The 15,369-nt window shown below is 45.9% G+C and overlaps 3 protein-coding genes across 3 annotated transcripts; 1 reads left to right on the top strand and 2 right to left on the bottom strand.

Annotated features, from left to right (window-relative positions):
* Positions 1-1,227: 1,227 nt before the first annotated feature.
* LOC131879916 (E3 ubiquitin-protein ligase RNF126-B-like) lies at positions 1,228-5,983 on the bottom strand. The gene is made up of 5 exons (XM_059226408.1): positions 5,390-5,983; positions 2,334-2,711; positions 2,058-2,223; positions 1,637-1,937; positions 1,228-1,525 (listed from the first exon to the last, which is right to left on the bottom strand). The coding sequence occupies exons 1-5, from the start codon at positions 5,450-5,452 to the stop codon at positions 1,309-1,311; spliced, it is 1,125 nt and encodes a 374-aa protein (XP_059082391.1). The 5' UTR covers positions 5,453-5,983; the 3' UTR covers positions 1,228-1,308.
* Positions 5,984-7,445: 1,462 nt separating this feature from the next.
* LOC131879917 (motile sperm domain-containing protein 1-like) lies at positions 7,446-10,181 on the top strand. Its single transcript, XM_059226410.1, has 3 exons — positions 7,446-8,353; positions 9,397-9,600; positions 9,710-10,181. The coding sequence occupies exons 1-3, from the start codon at positions 8,191-8,193 to the stop codon at positions 10,039-10,041; spliced, it is 699 nt and encodes a 232-aa protein (XP_059082393.1). The 5' UTR covers positions 7,446-8,190; the 3' UTR covers positions 10,042-10,181.
* Positions 10,182-10,816: 635 nt separating this feature from the next.
* Positions 10,817-15,002, bottom strand: LOC131879915 (transcriptional repressor p66-beta-like). Its single transcript, XM_059226407.1, has 6 exons — positions 14,663-15,002; positions 13,981-14,320; positions 12,949-13,377; positions 12,629-12,865; positions 12,345-12,552; positions 10,817-12,270 (listed from the first exon to the last, which is right to left on the bottom strand). The coding sequence occupies exons 1-6, from the start codon at positions 14,713-14,715 to the stop codon at positions 11,189-11,191; spliced, it is 2,349 nt and encodes a 782-aa protein (XP_059082390.1). The 5' UTR covers positions 14,716-15,002; the 3' UTR covers positions 10,817-11,188.
* Between the last annotated feature and the right edge of the window lie 367 nt (positions 15,003-15,369).

Genomic DNA, 15,369 nt, shown 5'->3' with positions numbered 1-15,369 from the left:
GGGGGGGCAGGGCTCTGTAGGAACAATGACGCAGATGGAATGGCGCGGGAAGATTTTGTCGCTGAATTGAGGGCCCATCATAGCCAGCTGGGCAGCTACAACCATAGACTTGGCCCCAGGCATAGATTGCCTTGGCACACAATTAAGTTCCTGTTGATGAAATTCTTTCAGACAATATGGTTTTAACTTTTTTAATAGACTAAAACGTTCACGAGGAGTCAAGAAGGGCTTAGAGAGTAGCTTCTGAGAGGTTCTAAACTGACATAGATAACATTCACCCACATCATAGCAGCATTATGTTGGGAAATAACTTGATCTTAGCAAATCCCACTTACAGCGTTGACAGCCACCAGAGTATAACGCCCATTCACTTTGTCATTCAGTTACTTCGTTTTGACACCTATACGACTGTCCATGATCTCGCCATATTACCATGAATCTAGCCTAGGGGTACAATCGATGGTGGCTGAGGGCCTTATCCGATCGTGGCTCTGTTCAGGACTTCAGGTTTCTTCTCTAGTAACTCGGTACGGGTCAGGCATCAGAACACGGGCGGACCATCATGCCCTCTTTCCAACATCTGTGTGTGCAGCCAAAGGAAGGAATGAGGATAAGTCTCCGGTCTGGAGTCTTAAGTCGGCATATACGTCATTCCATGAACTAGCATTGTGTATTAAAAGTTCACAGGGTTGCCAATCCAATAATTAATGAATTTCAGTTCAATGGCCAACTACCCATTTCTGGCTAATAAATATTTTTTAAGCATTGAAAAGTTTTATATTTAAGAAGCTGCTGTTTAACTACTAAGCCTTGGAAGTCAGCTTTAAACAATATCGTTCCAGACAATGATAAGTCAAAATTAAAGGGCTGAGGTGACGGCATCTGAAAGTTTTCTCAGATTTTTTTTCAAACTCTTGATTTTTCTGTTCCGAGCTCTAGTGGAAAACTCGCATATGAATAAACTACCTCGCGCCATGGTACGTGACACCTACGTATCCATGTCAAAAAAAAAATCAACTTAAAAATAGTGCAGTTAAATATGATTTCTCTTTGCCGTTCTTAGCATCCCATTCATTGTCTCCGAGTCAAAGTACGATGGAAAGGTTATGCGTTCGAGTTCGAAAAGCTCATGAACAACGTTTGTATAACCACTTAATCACATGGAACAATCATTAGTTCAACACCAATACTTGTGCATGTGAATATTGCCACCAAGAGCATCCAACATGTGAACCCCAAATTTAATGTTTCAACGGTTTACTTCACAAGCCATTAGCAACATTGTTAACGGCGAAGTCTATTATTGCCTTATTCTAGGTCAAAATCCTGATATTCGGCCCCAGAGGAAGGCCGATGAGAAGCTGAGCTTTGAGGGTTCGAGGTGGTTGTTTGGCTTTGCGATGAAGATGAAGATGAAGAAGAAGGCGTTGAATGTGTGGCAGAGGTCGTGCTTTCTGACGTGCTCGACGTAGATGGGCGTTCACCATTCGCAGTCGAACGACCTCTTTGATTCGACGACCCGCCCCTACGAAGAAGAAAAAAATGAAAGGACGTAAAGAATTTGACCAAATGCCAGTTTTATGTCGTCAAAATCATGTAGAAGCGTAAGGGCGAAATATCTGTCATTGTCGCTCACCCGACTAAGTCGTAAACCGACGATAAGAACCTCGGTAGTATGGCCCCGCTCGGGTTTGACCCTGACTGCGACACGCCTTCCGCCGAAGGCTGGTTCCCAGTTTGATCTGAGGTGTCCATTTGTCCACCAGATGCATCTTTATCCATTTCACGTTGCGACTTTCGACAAACTGGACAGGTATCGTGGAGTTCAAGCCAAGGTATGATGCAGTTATCATGGAAAAGGTGATCACATTTGAGTTGCTTCACTTGTTCTTTGGGTTTGAAATCTTCCCAACAAACAGAGCACTGACTTTTCTCTTCTGAAAGAAACATAGACCTACTTGAACACAAATCACTAGTTGACTCGCTACACTTACGATATATGAAGAAAGATATGCTAAAATATACATCAAAACCTCAGAAAGTTATATCGACCCTACCGAGGTGCTGAGCGGCGATTTCTACCGTTGGGAGTTGCTGTATGTCTTCAGTTTTCATTGGGGGTGGACCTGCCTCTTCCATTTGATTCATCAATTGGGTCACAATGGCATCTATTCCACCCCGTCCCCACGCATAGTCTCCAGGATTGCCGTAAAGTGTCATACCCTGTAAATATAGTTTTTTCTTACGCTCCCCCTTAAGAATAGCAGATTGTCGAATCCTCAAAAGCGTTAATGTCTCCCATAACCCCTTCCCACGAAATTGAGCTAACTTACCGCTCCCATGTTTGCGGGCATGAAGTGGAAATGAGGGGCGCCACGCTCACCTCCATCGACTCCCGCCAAGTTATGGATGAGATCATGGAGAAAATTCTGGCCCTCCATTCCTAAACCAGGTAGAGCTCCACCTCCCTCGGCACCACGAGGAGGAAACTCCCTAACAGTGAATCTAGGTCCACCTTCCCGCGGACCCATTGGACCTGCTGCACCCATCATCATGGGACCGAGTAGTTGACGAATGAAGTTTTCCGCAGACATCTGTACTCGTTGATTGGGGTCTTCGGGGCCGTCAGCTTCATCCATGAATCCTCCCATAGGAGCCAAATCTTCACACTCTTCGATGAAGCCCGATTGACAATGAGGGCATTGGAAGTTCTAGACGGGGAGATGAACTTTAATGCATGACACGCGGAAGTACTCTATGGTTTCATAAATGTATTTTATCGTTTTCATGTGTATAAAGGTCCCTTCATGAATAACGGTTGGCAATTAATTTGTTGCTGTTTTAGCTATGGCGATGCTTTAATGTCATCATGGCGTATATATGAATTGAGGGAGATTTTGCACCTCTGAACAAACAGGAATAGGTTAGGGTCGGGCAAGGGAGAAAACTAGGATTCGCCAGTTTGGTTTTATGTCAAAATAGGAGATCTTTCTTATTCATTTTCAATTCGAGATGACAGGAATGATCTGTCGAACATTTGGTTGAAATTTTCCACATTTTCCTCACACTTTTTTCTTTCTTTACTAGGAAGATTGAATTTTATTTTTCGTTCGAACAACTTTCATCCAAACCAAAAACACGCCAGAGTGGGTTTATGTCAAAATAGGAGATCTTTTTTTCAAATATTTGATTGATAAAGGGGTGGTGGTTAATTTTGGTGTCGGCAATCATTACCAAATGTGGTTCAGCTCAAGGTGTCTATAGTCTTCAATAATGGACAACGAGGGCATCGATTCAGTCCTCTTAAAACCCAGGGCCAAATAGTAGGTTAATACAAAATTGAACGTAAGGGTGCAGATTAACAGATGAAAGCTAGAAAATAAGGACTGCATAAGCACGTTTTTGTTTTCTGCTATCTTTGAAATTGATTTGCCATTTTTCATCCTGTTAGCTAGTTATGGGAAAAATTCTAGATAAATGAAATAAAACCTTAGTTGAAGTTGTGAAGTGACATTGTTATCAACATCCGATGATAGTTTTAGTCATGCCATCTGAACACCTCGAGTCGCATCTATTTCCTTTAGGAACAACATTTCTGGCTTATCATATTGGGCTTACTGTACATGATGGTTGATATCAGAATCGTACAGAATTATTCACAGTAAAGATTTGGCCTGATTTCATTGATGAAGGCTGATTAATTGTCTTGCACGGACTGAGACAGATTTCAGTTCATTGAACTTTTACTTATCTTGGATTTTAATCTTGCCAAGATTCCCATGGACGTGACAAAGTTTTCCCAAAGGATAAGTCTTACATTATGACATATCACCCTTTCCATCGCACCTCTAAAATTTTGTCTTAAGATCCACCACACAAATATTTCTTCTTACTCTTAATCAAAATTACGATCATTGTCATAAACGCATTTCTGTTAAAAGAAATATCTAAAGAAATTTGAAATGCAATCTTTGTATCTAACAAAAATAATTGGGGAAGGATATGAATGGTCAGTCAAACCTTTGGTTGAACTTTTCTACTTATATCCCCACATTTTTTCCTTTTCTAGCGAACTTGAATTTATTTTTTCGTTTTAGCATTTTTTATCCAAATAAAAAAACGTTAAAAGCACATCTCATTGCGAGTGCCATTTTTGCATTTTTTTTCCCGACAATATTGGGTTCCGCCTGCCGCTTTACATTTTTGGTGTGCTTTAAGAACCTTTTATCGTGTACTAGCTTGCGAATACTAATTCCTATTTTTGATTGGGTGCTCCTTATTTTGTGTGCTTATGAAGTCTCTGTTTGATGGTTTGACTATGTACAATATCGTTTAGGTGTGCTCATTTCAATTTGACTCATTCACTATTCACTCAGTCACTCAGTCACTAATGGACACTTTGGAGGTAATTGATCCCCTCAAATTGGGCCAAAACCTCCCTTTCTATTTTTTTACCCCCTTTGTGCGCTCCACCCCAAAACTTGGAATGAATCAAAGGCATTATTTTATAGTACAATTGATGTGAAATCGAGCTCCCGTTCTACGTATCCCTTGTCCGCGCATTCCTCGTACATCTTAGATGTGGGGATAGGAGACTTCAGGGGCAATCAACATTGCATTATCAATGTATGATCGCTTGGAAGGCAACAGGTAAATGCAAAAATGACACCGCATGTTACGTTAAGGGCAACCCGTTTCTAATAATGAATTAATGCGTGACGTAATCAGGATCAATCTTAGTGCAGAGCATTCACATTCTTAATTGCTTCAAGTGGAAATGCTTCTACAGAGTTCCTTTGTTAAATCAAGGATACCTGTAATAGGAGGATTGGGCATGGCAATTGGCCTAGCTAGGCCACTTTGTGATAGCAATATTTCAGCTCCCCAAAGCTTACAATGGATGCTACCATATGGTATAAAAAAGGCGATTTAAAAGAAAAAATATTGCTCGTATGTTAAAAATTGGAGCTATCCTCGTGGAATGAAAATATCGAAAGTTTCTGGTGTATGTCGTAAAAAGTCTCTAATGTAAGGCACAGGTAATTATGAAATTGATAAAAGGTATGCAGTTTGGCCTCAAATGAAAGTACCTTCCTGTCTGTTTCTATTTATGCATCAGTCAAAGAGCTTTGACAAAATAGAATTGGTCTAGCTCCCCTGATGTCCACTCCTCTAGTGAAAGGTCTTTCTGGTTAAATCCTCGTAACCTTTCTTTTTCATGCATTTCTGATAAATCGTTGGGTGTCTTTTAATGTCGTTGCCTCATCCGCTAAATGTTTTCAATTGTACCATCTTTTATTAAGTTGTTCGTCTGAGCGGATATATCAATGTTATATCCGTTATTGTAGGAGAGAATTGAATCAACGAACCATCAATCAACCCAACTTACCACCGAATCCGAATTGGTCAGTGTGAACCGTTGGGAGCATTCGTGACAGTAAAACGACGACATGGCACTCAATAATCAATTCACTCTTCATTCAATTCCCGCCCAAATTAACGGAGGGGTAAAATTCTGGCCTTTAAGATGGTGACTTTAGGCCCATGAGATCAGCGAGCCAGCCAGACCACAACCAAGCAAGTAAAGAAGCCCACAGTCCACTCCAAGATCTCGGTGAGGGACGACCCGATCAAGCAATCGTTGAGCACCACGATTTCTCGATTAATGTCCCTGACGTGGTTCCATACGACGAGCGCGAATATCGACAAAGAGCGGAAGAAAGGCCGTGGGTGGGAGCAAACTTGCAAAGTACCCAAAGGACGAGATGGACGTCCGGAGGGACAGATCAAGGAACTGGAGAGGTGTTTCTGATGGCACTCGAATCAAGCCATCCAATCAGGTCCCAGATCGCTAGCGTGGGCTCGAATCGAGGTTGAAGCCCGCAACGAAAGGCCGAGGAAAGGGGGCAAATCGGGGGGTCGAATGGGTCGAATGGGACTTGAGGGGGGTCAGCTCCTCAGTCTGGGTTCTCGATCCCTGTTCTGGCCTCAACACACTGACAGTGCCACCAACGCAGCTAGAAAGGAATAAAGAGCCCATGGCGATCGTGAGAGGATGGATGGCAATTTCAGGAGACGATTTTTTTAAACTCATTTCATTCGCGATATTATGTCATGAAAACTGAAGGGAAGTGACATCCAGCCTGGTTTTAGGATTTAGAAGATTGGCTTACCCTTGATAGTGATGCAGCCATAAGCGCTTGCGAAGGAGAATTTCGAGACACTATCCGTCGTGATCCTTGCCAATACATGAGAGTCAGCTGTGGTTTTAGGGTGACGGGTGGATCCGATCGAGTGCTCCTTTGACTGATGACCAAACCTGACTAGCCATTGGATTAGCTACTAGTGACGGGCCATTCAAGTTGAGATGAATGCGTCAAGATTGCTTTAATGGATTGGCTGCCATATCTCTGCATTTGGGGCGTCCACTATTAACTCAGGGGGTGCGAAGTGGGCCTCACTGTTAATATTCGTAGTGGACTGACAAACGAGTTGGACTGGAGCAATCAATGAGCCAAAATTTGCCCAATTTGCCGAAAGAATGAAATTCAAACCTGGGCTCCTCTTCGGATATTGACCACAATCGTCAAAAAAAATCAACTATTGGTGGCCCGAGAAATTCTGGGCAATAATGATCAAACTGCTCTTGGACGCACTTATTCAACGCCGAATGAAAAGTGATGATCTGAATACAGAATAGATGAGTTCATACTTGTTTTTTTTACAGGCCAATGATGACATGAATAGATGCAGAAGCCCAGGAAAATCTTCAAATTTACTTTTTAGACCTTAGTTGATAATTGTTTCCCCCTGAAGTGTCCTCTTGTTGGATAAAAAGTTTCCAATCTTTACCCACTTGGCTGAGATAGCTTTGAACTTGGCGACTCTGCATCCTCATCACAATAAAGGCCTGGCAGCCATCAGCTTGTGGTCATCAGAAACAGTCCGGCCTGACTGAGCGAGCGTAAGCAGTAAGCGTTGAGCCTAGAGGGCTCCAGTTGAGCCCACTGAGCACGGAGTACTGAGGAGCGAGGAGTATGCTGTCAGGCGTGTGGAACGTGTGGACCGGGTGGACGGCGACCACTCCGACCACTCCGTCATATTTAGGTGTCTAAGTCAGGCTGACCAGCGACATCAAAAGCTTCCTCCAAAATCGAGTGCCTCCCCCAAACTTGAATCCAATCTAGACGTCTAAAATCCTGCGTGCGACCAGTGTATCACGATATTACCAACAGGCTTTAGTTGGCACTGAGCAATTCGATCCAACAACTGCTCAATTCTGTGCCAAACTGGCCTGGGGTGCGATTATTTGCAATGGGATGACGTCCATTCTGGCCGCCCTGAAGTTCAGACCTTGAAACTGTTCAGTCTTCGTGGTTGATCGTTCTGTCAATGAGAGGAACTGCCAGACGCACCATTACATACAGACTGAAACTGGCATTGAAGTGAGCGCCTCACCAGTCAGTTCGTCAGTCAGTCAGTGAGAGTGGTCTCGATCGGTCCGAAGGACGACAACGACGTGTTCTCGTCCCTCTTCTCTTTTTCAACCTGGGCTGTGGTGGCCCACGTGCGGGTCAACATCCGAGACCAGCCCGCCGATCCTCCAGCTGGTGGGCCCACCACTGACCACTGGGGGGCCAGGGGTGACGACGGGTGACACGGGTGACAAGGGGTGGTGGACCAGTGAGTCCACTCTGGGTCCGCCACCGCATGGACCAAGGACAGACGGAGCAAGCCAGGCAGAAACCGATTTAGGCACGAGTGTGTGAGCAACGCGATTCATTCGTGCCCTTCCTACCCGCTTACCCGCTTATCCCATCAGGCCATCACCCACCCCCTTCACCCCCTTGATCCCAATGGGGTGTCATTCAATGTAGTTCTTCTTCTCCTTTGTGGTGACTGATGTGTGGCCCTAGCCCAGCCAGTGGTGGCAATTTGGAAGTGAGAATCGATCGATCGAACGAACGAACGAACGAACGGGCTCTTCTACGAGCTTGAGCGCGTACTCACGTGGTCGGTGATCGGTGGGTCATCCCTGGACTCGATTGGGTCGGTTCGAATTCGAAACTAGCCGAGATGAAATCGCTGTCCCGACCCCAGTAATCAAGGTCATCCATCCATCCATCGCGAAATTGTTGGCCCTGGTAGGGGCCTGAGGATTGCGTGATTGACACCGACAAGTTGAGAACCATGAGTGGACCCAAAGGGGAAACCAGCGGATCCAAGCCCGCCCAATACCAGGTCCCCGTCTTCGTATTTCCGTCCCGACTGGACTTCTATTTGGAGGATCAAACTACGCACAAGCGCATTCTGACCTTGTATAATCCCTACGATATGGATGTGCCCTTCAAAGGTACGCTCCACCCATTTGTCAACCTGACTTTCAGAATGGTTTGCCCAACGCCCGATCCTTCTTCCCTTTTATACCTTACCTTTCCCCCAAAGTAGAAGGACCGATCCGATCCTGCTCACCCATCAATATGGTTTAAATGGCTGTAGTTGGAACACTCAACCCATTGATTCATGCTTTTATGGGCCAGATTACAAACAATGGGAATCTATAACCATTCGGTCATTGTTCGAGATTTCTTCGAATTACGGTTTCCCGCTATTATTTCATTTAAGTACTAGCTTCCTTTTTTCAATGCAAATAGTTCTAAACCGATTGATGTTTGGGGACGTAAGAATAGACACATCTAAACGAGGCTCAGTCTTTATTTCGATAAATATTTCACCATCCACCCAGGTTGACTCCCTAGTCCCAGGGTGACTCATTACAGATGAAAGGTCAATGATATCCTCAGAATAAGTAAACACAAGATAAAGAGAAAAATCCTCGACCATTGAAAGCGAGATGTTGCTTTGGAGTCGTTTCAGCAATCCAAGACCATCAGGATCTCTTTCTCTTTGAATTGGGCTAGGTGCTTCAACTTCAACTTTGAGCTTAAATGCTTTTCTTCATAATCTTCCTGCGAGATGTCAGAGTAAACTCAGGCTTAAAAGACAATTGTTTTTTTCTTTCACTTGAATCAAAGAATGTCCAAACATTATGGCCATTTCTCAGTGTTTCTGTTAGCCGGGATTTACTTCCACCAAGCTTTAATCTCTAAATAGACTCTCTAAGTGCATCCAATGAGAACATCAATGGGCTGCTACTGCAGATCCTTTATTTTTATTATTCAGTTGCTTGGCCTAGTTCAAACTCAGGTGGTAGAAATGAATGCCCTTTCCATTTACATGGAAGCCACACATAATTTCATTCCAGGATTAGCCATTTGCTAGATTGCCAATCACGAAACAGGGTGTGATGAGTATGGAAATCGTCAGCACTGTCTGAACCCCTTCTTAATTTCATGTCCCTTGTTTCGGTTTTCATGATCCCTCTTGCCTTTCCAGTTTTGTGCAATAATCCGAAGAAGTATGCTGTGGTCGAGCCTGAAGGCCAAATCGTAGGTCAGAAGTGCGTGGACATCGTGGTCCGGCATGTGAGCGTATCGCCACAGAATCTTCAACACCCGGACAAATTTCGCATTCAGCTCTACAACCCCGACCACTCGGAGCTCATCGGCCAAACTGATGTGATCGCCACCCTCCATTCAGGTGAGCCAGGGAAACACCGCTCAATAGAAGAAGTTTACTTACCGTTCCAAGATTATTTACATTGGGCACGAATGTCGTCTCGTCAGTAACCGTCTGCTTTGATTCGTAGGAATGCCGGAGGATCATCCGGAGCATCAAACGCATAATTCGCATTCCTTACCCCACCGTGCCTCCACGGCTCGGCCCAGTTTGACGTCGCTACCGGCAGGCCCGAGCTCAACGGGTGTCGACTTTTTCCACTCTCAAACCCCGCCCAATCAGCCTAATTTGATCGCTTGTTTAGCTGGACTGGTGTGCATCATCTCATTATTTTTGCCCACGGAGGGCGAGCCATCGGAAACGTTTAAAGATTACACGTGGCTCCACTTGACCGTCAATCAAAAATTGGTCTTTGCTTACGTTTTGGGTCTCGTTACCATGGTCATACTTCGTACCACTTGATATCATGGGTCTGGGGTTTTATTTTCATTCGTTTCCTCACGTTTTATACGCCTTTTCTTTATATGATATTGGTATTCTGTACCGCTAAAATAAACATACATTATCAATCTTTGGCTTCTGATCCAAAGAAATCATAGCAATCACGCCCGTTGTTTTCTCTCTCGAATTTAAGATGAATCAAAATTTGACCAAGACAAGGAGACTCCAACGAAAACGTAGCTCAGGAATCATCAAATAAACCTTTCCGAACCAGAATAGTGAGTAATTAGAGAGACACTATCAGGTGAGGCTCTATTTCCTAGTTTTCATATATTGCTGACACATCCATTTATCAAGCCTGATGTCCCACCGGATTCATCCGTCCAGCTCGCAACAACATCAAACATGAAGGAATACTATCTTATGGAGCTAATAAATTTCAATGTATTCTCGCAAACAAGCTGTCTATGTCATGTGAACCGGAAGCGTTTCTTTTGGCACGTGGGTTGGTTTGGGAATCAAAAGCCCAAGAGTTTTCGCCGCTTGTACCACTCTCTATTTTGGCCATTTTTACTTAAATATCGATCATACTTAGAGTAAAAGCAAGTCTCGCAATTAATACCTTAGATTGCTTTGCTAGATTCAGGAGTGAGGATTTGCCTCAGGAGTTGAGCTGCCACTTGGGCTTGGGCTTTCACTTGCCTTTGGTTAAACGAGGACATTTTGCTGACATTTTTTGGTTAGAAGTAACGCGATCTCTTAGAGCAGGCCCCCCCCAAAAAACGAATACCACAAATTCCACTATCGAAGGAATTTATACACATCATAGTTGGTGAACACATCATTCGTCAGACATATTCAACAATCATATAGAGTAATTAAAACCGTTTTTGGGAGGAGATGCTGTAGCAGTAGGATAATATTAATAGTAGTAGTAGTAATAATAATAGTAGTAGTGGGTGTAGTGTAGTTGTATGTTGGGCTCCTTTCGCAGCTTGGAATTTTCACTCCGTCAAAAGTCCTTCAATGTTGGGTAAAAAACACTCATACGACACGCCATTGAATGAATTGACATCAGACAAGATTGGGAGGAGAGGGGAGAGGAAGTTCGGCAGGGATGAAAGAAGGGGATGATGATCCATCGGGTGTAAAAGGGGTCCGTTCATTCTCATTTCTTATTCCCCCAGGATTGAGGCAGGCCGCCAGGAGGAATCATGTCCAAAAGGTATTGACGATGAAGTTGCTCCGCAGCTTGTCGCTGCATCTCCATCATGTGGTTGGTGGCTGAGCTGGAATTTGAAGATGAACCACCTCCAGAGCTTTTGTTGGACGTAGATCCTGACGGCCCATGATTAGAACTACCACCGCCAGCTGCGGCTTGCATGGCTTGCGCCACGGCTAATGCCTGGTAGTTGTACAACAAAGGGTTGCTCATTAATTGGTTCATGGCGGCCAATTGGCTACTGAGAGCGGCTGCCGCATTGTTCGAGTTGGATGACGAGTTGGTATTGCTACTACCGCGTCCACTACTGCTACTCGAGGGTTGAGTAGTGGACGTTGTGCCACCGGCTAGTCCCAACAACATTTGCTGTTGCATTTGCTGCAATGCTGCCAGACTGGCTAGGTCGTAACCTCCACCCGCCATGAGGGAGGCGGCGGCCTGAGCTGCAGCGGCAGCCTGAGAGTTCTGCTGCTGTTGTTGTTGTTGCTGCTGCTGTTGTTGATGTTGCTGTTGGTGGTGTTGCTGTTGCTTGCTACTTGTTGTGCTCCCACTATTGTGGCTCGAAGATCCGTGGTTGCGGTGTCGAGAAGATGAAGCCGTCGAGTGGTTGGATCGGCTGTTGTTGGATGAGCGATGGGCGGAGGCAGAGGAGCTCTGGTGATGAGAATTCACCGATGTCAACGAGCTGCTGGTTCTCGATTGATGAGCCGCTGTCGGAGCGGTTCGAGGAGTTACGTTGGCAGCGGATCGAATTGTCACATCTAGACCTCCCCCCCGTGATCCACGATCGCTAGTTACCCTAGTGTCCGGTGAGGCCACTCGGTGATGCGTGGCAGCAGGAGAGATAGTCACGGGATTAGAGGAGCTAGCGGTGGCTGCCGCGGCCGCAGCCATGTGAGCCTCCAACTCTTGTTCCTGTTGTAATGCTTTGACAAATGCGGCTTTTAGCCTGTTTGTATGTTCAGCTTTGAGCGCCTTCTTCACATTTGTAGTAACACAGTTCTCACATATAACTTTAACTTCTTTGCCTGGAAAGGAAACACCAAATGATTTGACAAATTTGATCGATAATCTGGACAACAAAACTGTGCATGATGCTTACCTCTGGATCCTTTATCCCACTTCCACGTGGGGGTGAAATCCGTCGAACATTGACTGCAGCTGAATGGCATGGGCTGGGAGGTGTTTTCCTTATTCTCATGGAGAATCTTACCTACACACTCCTCCAAGCCCAAAAGGCAAATGAACTCGGAATTGGTCGGGTTGGGAATGAAATGCATTTCTGGTGGAGGAGGCTTGGGTGGGGGTATCTAAGCAAAAAGATATAAATAAGCATCATTGCCTATGACATCAGCGCAACACTTGATCAACTCGTTTCACACATACCTGTAACAAGGTCTTCTCCAGTTGTTTCCTAAGAGCCATTTTGGCCGCAGCTTGCTTCTGAGCAGGTGTCTCATTATCCACAGGTTTCGAATGTTTGGTAATATCCAACGCTCCTCCGCCACCTCGCCCTCCGCGGACAGATTCTCCGGATCCGGAGGTGACTTTAGCGCCAAGCGAGCCACTTGTCATGAGGTTAACTAGGTTGGCGGGCAGGGAAGGTGGCAAGTTCTTTGGGTCCTAAAGGTCAATGAGAACAGTCAAATGAATGAAGCAACATAAGACGATATAGTATGACATCCGCGCAACAGTTTGTTACTTACTACATTGACTGGAGTTAATTGAGAGAGATCGGGGGTCAGCGGCATCTTCGAGGAAGAAATGGGCGTAATGGCAGCCATGGAACTGCGGCCACCCGTGTGGCTGGAAGAGCCAATAGAGGATTTGTGCGGGGCTTGATGGTGATGATGAGAATGATGATGTCCGCTTTTCATAGATCCGGGGGTTCCCAAAGAGGTGGCGCCCGTGACACCGTTCTTGATAAGGGATACTGACGAGTTGGCGCCTAATGTAAGACTGGCTTGAGCCGCGGCTGTAGCTTTGGCGGCACTAGCCGCTGCGGCTTGTTCGGCTAACACTTGAGACTGGCGAATTTTTTTCAGAAGGACCAACGACATTTCCTCGTTTCTCAATTGAGTTTGTAGTTTCTTAATGAGCAGACGTTTTTCTTCCAGCTCCTCGGGCGAAAATTCCTGTTGAAAAATGAAACTCTTAAATGGATTCTCCTGCGTCACTGAAATGTCCCGATGTCTACCAATCAATTGTTATTAGTTATTTGTTTGAGATATGCTTTCGAGACTTTGATGACACCTTTCGAAGTCAGGAGAGCGCACGAAATATTGTATCGCCAAAAAAAGTATGCTTTTACTCTTGCTATCAACAAATTTTATGCAACAGTTCAAAATCAATTGCATGTTTGTTTCAAATATTATTTTTACTTCGAATTCAAAGTTCATTAATATATAATGAACGCCTCTTTCACCATCAGAATTTTTTTTAGCTCAATTAAGTACTTCATTTGATGGCCAGGATGGAGTATTTCAGGCATTCAAAGTATGTTCTTAATATTTGAGTTGAGTCTAAAGATTGTATACGTTTCTCCTGGAAGAAATTTTTGATTGATGCATATTCAAGTTTATTGCCACGACCAGATGTTCTTTTAAGAGCCTCAATATTCCTGGCACATTCCTTAATACAAAATTGACATCAGAAGTGCCATCTAGGCATCGAACTGACCTTCCCTAACAACACGTAAAGCAATGGTTCTGCCATGACACCAACCAGGCCGTACTTACCTTGGGCAGGGGAATGGCCGAAACTGGAGCCGAGATTTCGTCCTCTTCATTTTCGCTCTCCATTTCAATATCACCATTGTGAATGATCGTGCCGGGATAGAGCTCTTTCGGGGGTAAGGCAGCCACTCCTACTACCCCGAGAACCCCCGTACCGGGTTTGGACGGGTTCGACGCGGCACCCGCGGCATCCATCATGATTCGGCGCGAGGTTGTGCCATCGTCTTCAATCATAAGGTCAGGCGATTCGGCGTAAGATTTCTCCTCGCGCTTGCGCAAAGACCGACGACGAGAGCCTTCCATTACATCGATAACCTCCATCAGGTCATCGCCGTTACGACCACTGTAAAGCAAAACAAAAATAACGTTATAGCGTTGGGAAAAGGGAGCCGCTCTTTCTCGTCCAACTCATTCATGATGCGACTTTCTCGCGCCCATCAGATGCCAGTTGACCGGTCAGGGACCAGGGCGGCAGAGGCCTCTCCGGGTTGGGGGGTGAATCCGGAGTTGAGGTAAGCATCCTTACGCTTCTGATCAGCGTTCTCGCTCTCTTGCCTTCACTTTCCTTACTTTCCGAATCTACCATTTCACGGAGCAACCGATCATTCATTCAGTCAGGGCGGGCTAGGGCGGGCTAGGGCGGGCTAGAGCGACGCCCCGCCCAGAGAGAGCCCATCACACTTACTTGACCTGCTGCAAATCCTGCTGGGGGGCGGGGGAGGCGGAGGCCAAACTCATTCTGGAGCTCAACACTCTCTCACTCACGCACGCGAGTCAACCGAGTCAACCGAGCCAACCAAGCAACGAGCCAGCTAGCGAGCGAGCGGGCGGCTAGGCGGCGGGGCCAACGGGTGGGTGGATTCTGAGTGGGCGGAGCACGGGCGGAACACCGGCGATTAGACAGCGGTCTCCAGTTGACGGACTGGATCTCGGGTCTCGCACACTCTCGGGCGAAAAGTCGGCGTCTTTCTCCGTGTCACCACAACAAACTCTCAAGATGGCGGACCAACAACCAGCCAGCCACTCGGCCTGCCTGCCTGCCGGCCAGTCCTTCCTTCAGTGTCGGCAGTAGCCCTCCAGCCAGCTAAAGACTCTCTAGCAGCTCTGCCCAGCCTCATAGCCCTTCTCCCGGCCCTTTCTTCTTGCTAGCTCTCTTTCACGCAGATTGGCCGCTCAGTCTCGCTCCAGCTGCTCCAGCTCCCGGCAAAGAACGATTGGCCAACGACAGTCGTAAGGCTGGTCAGGCAGGCCATGGGCTGGCCCAATTGCTCTGCCAGCTCGACAATCGACTCAGGAAGAGAGCGCTCAGAAAGCTCCCTCCATGGTAGTGAATGGACACGCTTGCCCTAGTGTTCCCCGAAAGCATATCGCTCCCAGACCAAGCTCGCAATC

The sequence above is a fragment of the Tigriopus californicus genome, chromosome 4 (assembly GCF_007210705.1).
Source record: "Tigriopus californicus strain San Diego chromosome 4, Tcal_SD_v2.1, whole genome shotgun sequence".
In the NCBI taxonomy this organism is placed as follows: Eukaryota; Metazoa; Arthropoda; class Copepoda; order Harpacticoida; family Harpacticidae; genus Tigriopus; species Tigriopus californicus.
Note: the sequence above shows the minus strand (reverse complement) of the source record. Positions and strands in the feature narration are given on the sequence as shown.